This window comes from Pezoporus wallicus, unplaced genomic scaffold (assembly GCF_028554395.1).
Source record: "Pezoporus wallicus isolate ANWC-B61680 ecotype Strahan unplaced genomic scaffold, APGP_CSIRO_Pwel_v1 contig_7553, whole genome shotgun sequence".
In the NCBI taxonomy this organism is placed as follows: Eukaryota; Metazoa; Chordata; class Aves; order Psittaciformes; family Psittacidae; genus Pezoporus; species Pezoporus wallicus.
The window spans coordinates 192,940-206,951 of record NW_026635101.1 but is presented as its reverse complement, the minus strand read 5'-3'; the positions used below and the strand labels follow the sequence as shown (position 1 = coordinate 206,951).

General features: G+C 56.9%; 2 protein-coding genes across 2 annotated transcripts in view; both read right to left on the bottom strand.

Annotated features, from left to right (window-relative positions):
* MEA1 (male-enhanced antigen 1) overlaps positions 1–14,012 on the bottom strand; it is a 215,945-nt gene that overhangs the window by 96,759 nt on the left and 105,174 nt on the right. The gene's annotated exons all lie outside the window — the stretch shown is intronic.
* VSX1 (visual system homeobox 1) lies at positions 3,531–8,306 on the bottom strand. Its single transcript, XM_057402975.1, has 5 exons — positions 7,782–8,306; positions 7,432–7,510; positions 6,554–6,677; positions 5,312–5,492; positions 3,531–4,164 (listed from the first exon to the last, which is right to left on the bottom strand). Exons 1-5 carry the CDS (start codon positions 8,137–8,139, stop codon positions 3,896–3,898), a joined length of 1,011 nt encoding a protein of 336 aa, XP_057258958.1. The 5' UTR covers positions 8,140–8,306; the 3' UTR covers positions 3,531–3,895.

The window sequence follows — 14,012 nt, the reverse complement described above, 5'->3', positions numbered from 1 at the left end:
ATTCGGCAGTAGACAGGAGTCTGTTGGGCTCAGGGGAAGGAGCGAGGCTCCTGGTTACTTCTGGGGTTCCAGTTAACCTTCCAGCTTCCGATGGTGTCCCATCACCCAGGGCTCCACACGAGGGAGCACTTCCAAAACGTTTGTACTCCTATGTAGATAATACTATAGAATCACGGAATCCCAGACTGGTTTCGGTTGGAAGGGACCTTAAAGCTCACCCAGTTCCAACCCCCTGCCACGGGCAGGGACACCTTCCACTAGAGCAGGTGGCTCCAAGCCCCTGTGTCCAACCTGGCCTTGAACACTGCCAGGGATGGGGCAGCCACTATAACTTCTATATAGCTCATACTGTACTTCCTAACCTCCCAGTCTGAAAATCCAGCTGCTGGCTTGGGAGGATTTGCAGGATGATGGTTAGCATTTGATATTGCCAAGTACAGAAATGGCACCATGCAGATGCCACTGCCTCCCTGCAGCCCCCAGACGTGCATGCTTGACAGTCAGCCTTCAATCCCGTAAGAAGCCGAGGGATGCCAAAATAATATCATTTTACTCCCTTTTCCCTTTCCTCTTCCTCTGTGGTTGTTTGGAGTCCCTGGCTAGCGCTATGGAAAGATCTGGATGTGCTGGGGTGAGTGGCAGCCCAGATGAAGTGAGGCTGCTGAACAACGGCTTTCAGGTTACCAGCTCCTCTTGCCCAAGCCCTGCTGAAGGGATTTCCTGCCTCAGCAAACCCAGCCTTTGTGCCTGAGGGACTCTCAAGCCTCCCATGGGCAGCCCCAGTGCAGCAAGGAAGATGTGCACAAGCAGCAGCCGTTGCCCTAACTCACGGTCTCTTCTGTCACATTGAGGCTGTCCATGGCCTGAGCTGGCACTGATTTGACTACCACTCACCCCAGCATGGATCAAACCTGAAACAACGACAGGAAGAAGGTGCTGCCTTACACCTGTTGCTGACACAACCGCAGCGACATGCGGAGGACAGCGAGCACTTCCGTGCCTGGCTTAGCACAGGCAGCCAAGAGGTGAGTGACTGTCCCTGCTCCGAGGATTGCCCCTCCGGACCCTGCCACCAGCGCTGTGGAGCTTTGGGCAGTCGCTGGTACCCAGCAGCACCTCCTTCGGGGTGCACGCTGTGAGTGAGCGGCAGGGGCACATCTGAGCCCCAGCGCACCCGGCTGCACCCCACGGTTACCTCCTGGCACCCACAAAGTGCCACGGGCCAGCAGCTCTCCCTCTACAGCATGAAGTGAGAGCTGGAGCCCGCCAGGAGAGTTGTCCTCACCCTGCACGGGGCAGGGGCTGGGGTTTCTCCCCTTGCAGCAGTTGTGGGGACACGCTCCCTCCCACAGCACTGCACCCAGCATCAAGGCAAAGAGCCAGGCCATCTGCACACGGGCACAGCAAGAATGAATGATTACAGGCACCCAGTGCCAGCGGGGCACAGCCCAAATAGAAGGTTTGCAGATGCTGCTCAGGCAGGATTAGGCCTTCAATGTGCTAAGTCTCGGCTCTCGGTGAGCCTAATTGCTGCTGCAATAAGCCCTGGCTGGTCCTTTCCTGAACCACGCTCCCCGTGCCCCCCCCATCAGACATGGTTTTGCTGCAAAGCTCATATTTGCCATGCAGATGTTCCCTCCCGCCCAGCAAGGGCCCAACAGAGGAGGGAAGAGGCAGGAAAAGGCAGGATATGTGCAGATGCTCTCCCCAGGCAGCGTCCCACCGCTGTCCCCCTGCCCAGCACAGGCTGTGTGCAAGGAGCTGGGCACAGCAGCAAAGGTGGGGACAGGTGACAGCATCCCTACATGGCCACACACCCCTGAGATGGATTAGGAAACTTTCCAAATGGGGAATTACTGAGATTTTAATAAAACCTCTGGATAATTTTCCGTGATGCTTTGGCCAGCAGATGAGACTGGAGCTGTTCCAGGAGAGCTGTCGTGGTGTTGGCGTGGGCCAGTTCAGCCCAGCCATGAGATGAGGACTCAGCACAGCCAGGAATCAGGAAGCTGGATGGCCACGACACCCTTGTGCCTCCCTGGGGGTGCTTGTGTGGTTGGGACCACACAGCTGCTGTGGTGTGCCTCCAACAGTATGTCCCACCATGCCGTCACCTAGCCTGAGTGAGCGAGCAGCTGCTGTATTAACCACAAGAGATGTGAGGGCACAAGGGCCCAACCCTGCACCTCTCAAAGCATCAGGAACAGCAGGAAGAGGAGTAGGAGAGCACTGCACAGACACTCAAGAGGCAGAGCACCTTTCCTGCTGGTGGGGCACAACACAACAGTGAAGAAACTCACATTTAAGCTATATTGAGGAGGATTTTCATAGAATCCCAGACTGGTTTGTGTTGGAAGGGACCTTAAAGCTCATCCAGTTCCAACCCCCTGCCACAGGCAGGGACACCTTCCACTAGAGCAGGTTGCTCCAAGCCCCTGTATCCAACCTGGCCTTGAGCACTGCCAGGGATGGGGCAGCCACAGCTTCTCTGGGCACCCTGTGCCAGGGCCTCAGCACCTTCACAGGGAAGAATTTCTTCCTAATGTCTCATCTCAATGTCCCTCTGTCAGGTTAAAGCCATTCCCCCTTGTCCTGTCCCTACAGGCCCTTGTCAAAAGCCCCTCTCTCTGGCTTTCTTGTCAGCCCCTTTAGGCACTGGAAGCTGCTCTAAGGTCTCCCTGGAGCCTTCTCTTCTCCAGGCTGAACCAGCCCAGCTCTCTCAGCCTGTCAAACTTCCACAACCGCTGGGACAAGGGAACAACTTTCTCCCTGTGGCTTCCCTGAGAAGCTGGCTGAGTGCTCCATTTCAGACCTTCTCATGAGCCATCAGCTGTGGGCTGGCTCTTCGACTGGCACAAATCAATCACCTTCTGGCATGTGCAGGCCACAGGACTAGACCTCTGCCCCCTTGGAGTAATGACACTGCCTCGGCAGAGCCCTCCCGCCCAATGCACAAGCCTATGGAGGATCTGGCAGCCAGCATGAGATGTGCCAAAGGAAGGTACAAACTACAAGGCAGAGCATGAAAACCAAAGAGACACCACGATTTTATTTATGGATGTGTAATAAATAAGCGGTGGACAAAACAGGAAGAGCCACATTCAAAAATCCAGATCACTAAAGTGCTTTTAGGCATAAACAGAGGACGACCAAGAAACAGCTCTGACATTAACACCTTGTACAGACAATTACAAAATATCTTCTTATGTCAATTCACAAAACTGTTTAATTGCTCCGGGTTCTATGGCTTGGTTTTCCAAAGGTCGGTTCTGTGCTGCATAGTGTGGCAGGAAACATTCAAGAGTGTACAAAAATCATTGCATAAACAAGAATGTCTTCACCCCCTTCTCCCAGGTACGAGTTAAGGAGGTCACACAGTGTAAATCCAGTGGTAAGGCTGCATCGGCAGGCCGGAGCGCCTGCCAGGTTACACCAGCTTGAGGATGAACCCAGCCGTGTTTCAAACCTGCTGCTCCTGGAGAGGGAAGAGCTGGTGTTCAGAGCAACTTCCACACGGTGGAAGCGCGTGGAAAAGGTGTCTGTCACCTCCTGCACTTTGCACCCGTGTGTCGGAGCAGGGAAGCCGCTCCTATTGCATTGCTGCTCCTTGTGCTCCTGGCTAGCCAGGAAGTGGTCGGAGCCCAGAGGGGAAGGGCAGCTCGTCCCTGGCAGTGGTCCATGCTGACCACAACGTGCTCTCATTTCCACACTGCTCCTGGTCCCGCTGGGACACCCCTCCCACCCTCCACCCTGGCTCCAGAACAATGTGAGGGGACAAGGATGTGTGTGCCCAGTTTTGAAATGCCCTGAATTCAGAGAAAAGTTCAATTATTTAAGGAAAATATATATATATAGCAATAAAGCAATAAGTATTCTTATCTCAGCAGGGAGCTGGTCAGTGGTCCCTGCTGCTCAGCTCCGTGGGGGGGTCCCCATTGATGCACTGCCTCAGCACACCCCTCTTCTCGTGCTTGGCTGTCCTGGAGAGGTCGATGGCTGTGTCCTCCGAATCCTTTGCTGGGCCAAGCTTGTCAGAGCCCCTCTGGGAACTGGCCTGCTTCCCTTTGAGTTCCTCCTCCTCCTGCTGCTCCGCTCGCCAGCCATCTGCCAGCTTCTCCTGGCTCTCCGCCTTCCTGCTCACCTCCATGGACTTCTTGTGCATGCCTTGCAGAGGAGAGAGCAAAGCCACGGGGGCTGGTTGCTTCTTTCTGCCCACGACTGCTCAGCATCACCTCCTGCTGCTTCCTTCAGCTCCCGTTTGCATCCCAAAGGAAAACTCATGCTAGCTACCAGCCTTTCCTGACCCGGAGCCCTGGAGCCTGCTCTCTTGCAGGCCAAGAGCATGGCTTGTGACAGAGTTGGTCCGTACCTCCCCTGCAGTGGGGAAGACTTCCAGGGAGAGGATTTCGGGTGCCTCCTCAGTACAGGACTGTGTATGAGCAGAGGGGAGCGCTCAGGTATCACTCTCCTCAGTTTGGTGGGGAGGCTGATGACTTCCTAGGCACCCTGCAACTCCCATTCACACCTCAAATCTGTCCACTTCTGGGACTCTCAGTACAAGAGAGACATTGAGGTGATGGAGTGGGGCCAGAGAAGGGCAACGGTGCTGGTGAAGGGCCTGGACCACAAGTGTGATGGGGAATGGCTGAGGGAGGTGGAGGGGGGTTAGTGTGGAGAAGAGAAGGCTCAGGGGGGACCTTATCGCTCTCTACAACTGCCTGAAAGGAGGATGGAGCCAGGAGGGGGCTGGGCTCTGCTCCCAAGGAACGAGGGATGGGACAAGAGGAAACGGCCTCAAGCTGCACCAGGGGAGGTTTAGGTTGGATATTAGGAACAATTCCTTCCCCAAAGGGCAGTCAGGCATTGGAACAGGCTGCCCAGGGCAGTGCTGGAATCACCGTCCCTGGAAGTGTTCACAAACCGTGGAGACAATGCCCTCAGTGCCATGGGTTAGTGGTGGCCTTGGCAGTGCTGGGGAATGGTTGGACTGGGTGATCTTGAAGTTCTTTTCTAACCTAGCCAACTCTATGGTTCTATGGTTTTATGGTTCCCACACTGGCTGTTAGCACCAGACAGCGATACCCACCACATGCGGGCACCTCTCTGACCCTGCAGGAAAAGGTTCTCCCTTTCCCAGCTGTTCTTTGCAAGGAAGGAGTAGAAAAGCCAGTGTTCTCATCCCCCCTGTGTACAGATCATGGCTGAGACCCCATTCGTTTCTGGGAACAGACTAGGATGGCCATATGGAATAGGAAGGGCCGCTCACTCTGCAGCTCCCCCATGACCCTTCCAGCCCCAAGCTCCCACTTACCCAGCAGCCATGGGGCGCAGGACCCCACCAGCCCGCTCTTGGCAGAGTTGATGATGGACTCGGGCAGAGGGATGGAGTGCCTCACCATGGCCCCGTAGAGGCCGTACTCGGCCATCACGCTGCTCCGTCCCCAGCACTTCTCCCTCTTCCGCCACTTGGCTCTTCGGTTCTGAAACCAAACCTTCAGGGGTAACAGCCAGGAGAGCACGGAGGGGTGGGATTGGGAGGACACAGCCCCGTGGCATCCAGAGTCCATCGGGCAGGGGAGGGGGGGACGTGTGTCCAGGGCAAAGGGGCAGCCGCGGGGGTGCATGGAGGGGTTTGGGTGTGCAGAGCGTGGATGTGCAGGTGGCAGCGGTGTGTGGGGGGGGGTTGAGGGAGGGCACACACGTGGGTGTCAGTGACAGAGGGGAGAAGGGGGGGAGAGGGAGCACACGTTACACGAGGCTGATTGTGGCACAGGAGGGTGATCCCAGCCAAAGCCACCCTACGCTCCGCCTGCCCACAGAGCCCCTCTGCTGCTTCCATCCTCTACAGAAAATGGGACCCTAATGCAGCGAGTGACAATGACAGAGGGTGCTCAGGTCCCTCTCCTCACCCCCTTCCTGCATTTGAAGGCTCAAGGGATGCAGGTACAACCTAGCTGCTGCCCAGACATCCACCCAATTCTTAAGCCAACGAGCTGCTCGGCAGTGGGACAGGGTCTTAGAATCCCAGACTGGTTTGGGTTGGAAGAGACCTTAAAGCTCATCTACTTCCAATCCCCTGCACGGGCAGGGATGCCTTCCACTAGACCAGGTTGCTCCAAGCCCTGTCCAAACTGGCCTTAAACACTGCCAGGGATCAAGCCCTAAAATGCCGTGTGTGCCCCAGAGGGACAAGCTAATGAGGAAGCCAATGGGACACAGCTTGGCTCCTGAATTGCTCCCAGTTCCTGCTTGAGTTGGGTCTCTGGAGGACAGAGCCGAGCTGCTGCACTGATCAGCTGCTGGGGACAGCTCAGTCATAGAACCATTGAATCAACCAAGTCGGAAGAGACCTTTAAGGTCATTGAGTCCAACGAGTCCCCTCGTTCTGCATTTCCATTTGAAGCCTGCACGGTGCTGGGGGTGGAAGCTGAGTTCCCTCCAGTGCCCTGCAGCATTTCAGTGCCACCACGTTCCCACCACCTGCACTCTCTGGCCAAAGGGGAGAGACACCCCATGGACCCCAGTGGGAGAGAAAATCATTGCAGCCATCTACCTGTATCCTGTCCTCCGGTAGCTCTGTCTTCACAGCCAGCATCTCCCGGGCATAGACGTCAGGGTAGTGAGCTTCGTTGAAAGCCTTCTCCAGCTCCTCCAGCTGGTGAGCTGTGAACACCGTCCTGCCGAGAGGAGAGAGACCCTTGTGACGCAGTCCAGACCCTGACTGCAGCCCCCTTCCCACTGGAGCTTTATAGAGTCACAGACTGCTTTGGGTTGGAAGGGACCTTAAAGCTCATCCAGTTCCAACCCTCTGCCACGGGCAGGGACACCTTGCACTAGACCAGGTTGCTCCAAGCCCCTGTGTCCAACCTGGCCTTGAACACTGCCAGGGATGGGGCAGCCACAGCTTCTCTGGGCACCCTGTGCCAGGGCCTCAGCACCCTCACAGGGAAGAATTTCTTCCTAATGTCTCATCTCAATCTCCCCTCTGTCAGGTTAAAGCCATTCCCCCTTGTCCTGTCCCTACAGGCCCTTGTCAGAAGCTCCTCTCCAGGTTTCTTGTCACCCCTTTAGGCACTGGAAGCTGCCCTAAGGTGTCCCTGGAGCCTTCTCCGGGCTGAACCAGCCCAGCTCTCTCAGCCTGGCTCCAGAGCAGAGCTGCTCCAGCCCTTGGAGCATCTCCATGGCCTCCTCTGGACTCGCTCAAGCAGATCCACAGGAGCACCACAAAGATGATTTTCATCCTGAAATCCCCCCCCCTCCCATCCCCAGCTGCAGCCCTTATATTTCCTCCTCTGGGGACATGGATGATCTTTCATGTCCCTTCCAACCCAATCCATTCTGTGGTTCTATGCCACCCACTGCCGCAGCCAGGGGACCAGAAGCAGGCTGGTGGCAGCAGCAGCGGAGAGGTGCAAACAGGGACAGCCCTACCTGTGCCGGCGTTTCTTCCTCTTGATCTGGGAGGTGGACATCTTCAGCTCGCTGCCGTCCCCGCACAGGCTGTCCTCATCTGGCAGCAGCATGCAGGAGGGGAAGAGTCACATTCCCGTCGGGAGCAGGGGGACAGAACCCAGCTCCCAAAACACGAAGAGAGAGCGGGGCCGGGGCTCCCCGTCCCCCCCACCCCAGCACCCGACCGCGGCACTGATGTCGGCATCCCAGGCAGGGGGTCGGGGAGGGGGCGCGCAGCCCGGCGGGCCCGATCCCGGGATGCCCGGGCCAGCGGCTCCGTCCGGCGGGGCGGGAGGTCCCTGTGCGCGGCCACCCCCGGCCCCGCTCACCGGAGATGTTCTCCTTGTGCCGACGGGCGGCGGGCGGCGGCCCCGGGGCCGGGCGGGGGCCGCGGGCGGGCAGCAGCGGCAGCGGAGCCGGCAGCAGGCGCGGGGCTCCGGGAGCCCCCAGCCCGCAGAGCAGCCCCAGCCCCAGCCCCAGCGCCCCGCCACCCTCGTAGCCAGCGGCGGGGAGCGGCCCGGGGGGCGGCTGCAGCTCGGCCTCCAGCCCCAGCAGGTCGGTGATGGCGAAGCCCTTGGCCCGCAGCCCCGCGCCGCCCGGTCGCGCTGCCGGAGCCGCCGGTGCGGCCACCGGTACGGTCCCCGCCGCCGCCGCGCGTCCCCCCGACGGCTCCGCCCGCCCTGGCATCGCCGCCGCCGCCGCCGCCGCCTCCTGGCCCGGCCCGGAGCGGGCACCGCCGCCCGCAGCCCTTTTTATGGTCCCGCCGCCGGCCCCGTCTCCAATCACGCCCCGGGGCGGCGGGAGGAGCGGGGGTAGCGCTCCCAATCCCCAGATTAACGGCTCCCGGTCACATCCCCCGCGGCGTCCCTCCCTCCGCTCCCCGCAGCCCCCGCCCCTCGGTCCTGCCCATCCCCTCCCCGGGTCCCTTCCTTCGGTCCCCCTCAGCCCCCCCTTTCCCCGCTCCCGGTCACCCAGATCCCCCCCTCACAACCCCTTGGTCCCATTTCTGCTCCCAGGACCCCCCGTTATGTCCCCTTGTCCCCTCTTCCAGGGTTCCCAGCCCACCCCATGGTCTCTCAGCCCCACCTCCCAGAAGAGGCATCCTACCTGGCCACTGTCCCTCCACTCAGCACCCCGGGGATGGGGACGGGGACAGGGATGGCCAAGGGCTGTGGGACAGGACCCTCCCTGACCCCAAGTGTCCTGCTAATGGGGATGGGGCCACCTCCAGGTGGCTTGGCCCCTGTCCTCCCTTTAGCTCCCAGATTCTTGCACCTGGGCTGCAATTTATTCCACCCTTCTCTTCATTTGGTGATGGAAAACGATTTACAACCGGCTTACACGGGCTGCCTGATCCGGGCCTTCACTGGACGGTCAGATTAAGCGAGGGTCCTTCTGATAAAGATAATTACAAGGGGACTCCGCATTAACTTTGCGTTATTAAAGGAAGACCCAAATCTCCCCTCGCAAGCTGTTCCCGGGATTAGCAGAACAATAACTTTCATTTAGGATAATTGCCGTGGCCGGCGCTGGGGGATGCTGGGGGGGGGGACACACGACACAGACCCTCTGGGCCACCACTCACCAGGATGGGGGGGGGACCATTCCCAAAGCTACCGCCCATGTGCTTTGGGATGCAGGGATGCTGAGGGCGCCCCAACCCAAGGCTGTTCCTTAGTCCCAGGACAGGGCACCCGGCATCCTCTTGGGCACCTTCACTCCTCCAGAGTGGTTTTGCCACAGTTCGGCTGGAATCGGAGACTTTCACTGCCGGGCAGGGAGGATCTGCGCTGCTGCAGTAATTAGAAGCCATAATCCGGCCACCACCCACAACAAATTTCCTGTTCCGTGCAGATATTAGTGGATAAACCCCTAATTTTTGATGTTTGTCCCAGAATCAGCTTGATTTCAGCAGTTTACGTTCGGGCTGAGCTGTTGGGAGAGATGATGAAGCCTTAAATATGCATATGGCCTAGGCATTTGGAAAGTTTGGGGATAAAGCGCCTATAATTGCTCCTAATCAGTTTATGAAACATAAAAACTCAAACCCAAGAGAAAGCCGATAGATGCAGACATGGAAGGAGCGATTAAATCTGGAGGTGGCCTGGATACGGTGCTGCGGTCGGGGCTGGAGGGGACCGGGGATGTGGGACACGGCGAGGGGACAATACCTGCTGCCACCACCAGCTCCCCTGGCCACGGAGGAGAGGGGCATCTCCAGCAGCCCTTTGGACAATAAATCAGTTAAAGGATATCTTGATATATGCTCATCCAATAGGATTAGCTGGGATTAGACTAATCAGTAAATGTTTCTCTGCTCATTATTTTCCAGGGAAGATTTTCAGCTGATTCTCCAACGCTGGAAGATTATTAATCGCTTAAAGAGCAGAACATCAAACATCGCCCCTTGCTCTAATTTCCCTGGGGTTCACCCCCCCCCACAGCACCCAAGTCTTCCACGAGGGCTCCAGCCATGGTGATCAGAGGATACAGCACCCTGGCACTGGTGTCCCAGGCATGGGTACAACCCACGGTTGATGCTGGAGCACCCCTGGCCCCTGCACTGGGCCAGGACTGGGGGCACAGGGAGGTGGGACCGTCCCTGAGGTGTCCCCATGGCTGCTCCAGTGCCACCTCAAACACCTCCATGCCCTGCAGCACCCTATGGGGTGCATCATGAGGGCACACAGGCTGGGGTGGGTACCTGGGGCTGTCCCCTTCAGGCACTGGGGACAAGCCTGGTGCATCCTTGGGGGTCTACAAATAGGTGCTGTATTTTGGCAGATCCTCTTCAGCCAGTGAGGGGTTGTGAGCCCATCAGTGGCTGGTGGGGTTTTGGGACCCCATCTTTGCAGGGATATGAAGCTTGGGAAAACCCCAGAAGGATGTACACTTGCCTCGCAACCACCTGCTGTAGCAAGAACCAGGGGGTAGCAAGGAGAAGGGCCTGGTTTAGGGGATTAGTAATGGGATAAGACAGCTTTCACCTCCCTGGTTTAGATATGAATCAGGTCAATAATAAAGGACCATCTGACAGTTTCAGACAGCTCTGGGTGGAAAAGGCTCCCACCCGTTGGACCTGCACCAGCAGTCACAGCCCAGGGCTCCCTGCTTCTTTGTGCCACATCAGCTCCTGGCACGGGAGCAAGCTGGAGCCTGGTCCCCAGGAATGATGTTGAAACCACATCCCTTGAGTGCCTGCTCTGCAGGGAAGCTGCCTGTGGCCATGGTGGACCCTGCACTGGGTGTAGGGTGGCTCAGGAGTGGGGTGCAGTGACACACCAGGGGTGGGAGCCTGAGGGGGAAGGTCCCTGCCCTCATGGACAGAAGGCAAAGGGCTTTTCTCTTGCCTCCTCCATGTCCTCCTGGGAGCACAAGGAGGGATGGGGCTCGTGAAAAGGCTGCCTGTGACACACGGGTGATAGGGAACTGAGAAACAGCCCATCACTAGAGAAGGCAGCAAAGGGCTCTGTGTGTGTGTATGCAGTGAGGCATATCCCTGTCTCGCAAGGCTAAATCCCCACCTCTGAGTTCCAGGTGGATTTCTTCCTTTCAGTGCAGGCAATGGGATTCTTCTCAGGGCTGAGTGCTGGATTATGTGTGTGTGCTCCTGGCCAGTTAGGAGGAGGTAGATACAACGGCCAAATGCCCCCCATTTTGGGGGGGATGGATCTGCAGGGCCAAGCAGCATGGCCAGGTTAAAGGAATGAGGAAACCTGTGCTCCCAGTACTGCCAGCCTATGGGGAAAGGCTTTGTGTCGAGCTGGAGTTTACAAGGGTGAAGGAAGGGGTGTTCAGGGTGAGCACAGCCACAGTTGGCCACACACTGCTTAGTGCTGTAGCATCGCCAGCGAGCTGACTGCAAGTGCACGGGCTACCCTAATTTGGCACTTGGGGGGGGGTGTGTGCCTTATCCATGTCCCAATCCACATGGCCCAGCGACATCCCTCCTAATTCCCCCGCACAGATTTCTGTCTTAAGGCATTTGCCTTTGATTAAACCCAGAAGAGCAGTCACCGTTTTAAGTGGAGTTTAAGAGCAGCCCCTGTGCCGATCGATGCGCTGGCCGCTCACATCTGGAGCGTTGCAGATTTAATCAAAGCGCTGGGAAGTGCCGCACGCAGCCAGCTGGCACAGCCCCTCAGTAACGCCCAGCCACACACAGGGCAAAACAAGTGACCAGCAAGGTGCTGCACCTCCAGCCTCGGCTGGCAATCAGTGAGCAAGCGGAGCTCATCCCGTGTACCTCCAGGAGCTATAGGGGATGTAGCCCATGGAAAACCCTCCTAGGGAGGAGACTGGGGTTTGCCCAGAGGCTTAAGCCTTTAGGTGATATATGGGAACGTGAGGGACAGGGTATTCAGAAAGAAATCCGAGCAGATCAGGCCCAAGAGCCCTAACTCTGATTTCCAGCTGCTCCTTCCACTGGTGTTTTCTCCTTCTGCTCCACTTTGTTGTTGGTCTCTAGCCCTGTTTACCTGCCCATCACACACCCCTCCTGTCCTATGCAGGGTGTGTGAGCAAGGACACAGCCCTCCCTGGGGATGCTGGTAGGTCCTGGGCAAACCCCAGCCTTCCACAAAACAGGGATGGGACCCTGCTCTCCTTGGTGCTCATTCACAGCTCATTAAAGCTGATTGAAACGATGACCAGAGCTGAGTCTCTCTATGTGGGTGCTTGGAAGTCCCGGGCGCACGGCACGGCTCGGCTGGGAATATCCAACTGTGAGGAGCCCCAAACTAGCCGATGGACTGTCCACTCCAATTAGCCCCACAAAGGAGCTATTATTCCTCCGCACTATGCTTGTCTGATTACTTTATCTTATTATTTTTTGATCATTCCTCCAAAATGTGCTAATTAAACAGAAATCATCAAGTCAATTAGAGAAACACTCATTAAAGCGGAAAAGAAAAGAAACTATCAGCAGAAGAAAAACGGCTGTGAGGCTCCCAAGCAGACACAATAGCTGCCACATTCATTCAATCAGCATCTCCCCAAAGAGGGGTGGACATTGTCCCACTCTGGTGAGCACCCTGGAAATGAAACTTCCCAAGTGATGCAGTCAGATTTCTTTCTCTTTTTTTACAATGGAAAACCAGCATTTCACCACCCCTTTGGGGTTTTTTTTACATGTGGGAGAGCGAGGATTTCTGATCCCATGAAGGTCTCAACCCAAGCACAATGAACCCTCCCTGGAAGAGTGGATTTGGACCTGAACCTAGATTCCTGACTTCCAGATGGGAAGACTGTCTGCCAGTTCCTTCATTCAGATGTTTGGCCTTCCATCACGGCACAACGTGAAGATAAGTTAAAGCCCAGCCAAGTCTTTCACGCTGTCTCCACTGCCATCCACAGTGTCAGATTTGCCATCGAGATGCAGAGGCTTGGGGGAGCTTGCTGTGCTTTTAGCCTGGATGCAGCGGTGATGGGAAGGGACCATGGCCGGGCAGCAGGACAGCGGCAGAGCTGAGGGCCAAACCTTCCTGGATCCTAGTGCAGGCTTCTTACGCAGGTCCATGGCCATTGCTGCTGCTCTGCGCCCACTCTGGCGTCCCATCATCGAACAGCCCAGTCTGTGTCACACACACCAGTTGCTTCCATGGGAAACCGAGGCTTGGCTGGACCTCAGATCCCGGGCAGCATGCTGGAGAATGGGGCATACCTCACCCCTGAGAGCCACAGCTACACCTTGCGCCTGCGAGGGGTGTTAGAAAAGCCCAGGGACAACTGGGTCAGAATGGAAGCCACTGCTCCCAGGAAGTAAAGGAGCGATGGAGAAGTACTCAGGCTGCAAACAGCCAGAGCTGGCTCCTCCTCTGGTGACCTGAAGGTTGATTTTAACTCTTCTCCACCTCGCAGCCTTCTTTCCCCTCCTGACACCTCTACCCACCCAGCCTCCGAGCCACTCCTCTCTTTCTCCAAGCGCCTGCTTGCCACAACGCCTGAATCTCTGCATTTTCCTTTTAATGCTGCCTCCCATTGGCTTTCCCAGCTCCCAGCCCAGCACCTTCTCCATGTTTATCCCCAGCACCTTGCCGAGGAGAAGCGTCCCAGAACAAAGGCATCCCCTGCTCCCTGCAGCAAGCTGGAAGCAAGTGGCTGGCGCTGCAAACAAAAAGAAACCCAGGAAACCATGTGAAGGGGTGATTTTGGCATTCCTAATGTATCTCTGTTGGGGGTAGAGAAAGGGGGATTTCACTTATTCCGACCCCAAAGTGGCAGAGGGTCTTAGCTCTGGGTGAAGGTGTTGTGTAGCCTTTGCGTTTCCAAACCAGTTCAGCCATGCCTAATTGCAGGCGCTGTGCTATGAGACCTGACAGAACTACTTCTCCTTTAATTAATCTCCAAGTTTGCTATCTGAGTGCTGTACCATATGGCATTGATTTTTCAGCTCGGTATGGCAGCCCTTGCCATGCAAGAAGCTAACCTAATTAAAACAGAGGACAACACGCATGCAGGAGGCTACTCTCACTCTTCCCTTCAACAGTGCTTCCTAGAGTGAATCTCCTGAGTGCAAACAGGTCCCAGCAGGTCCCCCCATCAAGGGCTAGACTCCCAGA

Bases quoted from the DNA above. Each gene is read 5' to 3' on its own strand.
- VSX1 (XM_057402975.1), bottom strand. From the start codon at position 8,139: ATGCCAGGGCGGGCGGAGCCGTCGGGGGGACGCGCGGCGGCGGCGGGG. The intron at 7,511-7,781 runs GTGAGCGGGGCC...TGCTGCTGCCAG, and splicing joins GCACAAGGAGAACATCTCCG to ATGAGGACAGCCTGTGCGGG. The intron at 6,678-7,431 runs GTAGGGCTGTCC...TCCTCTCGGCAG, and splicing joins AGGAAGAAACGCCGGCACAG to GACGGTGTTCACAGCTCACC.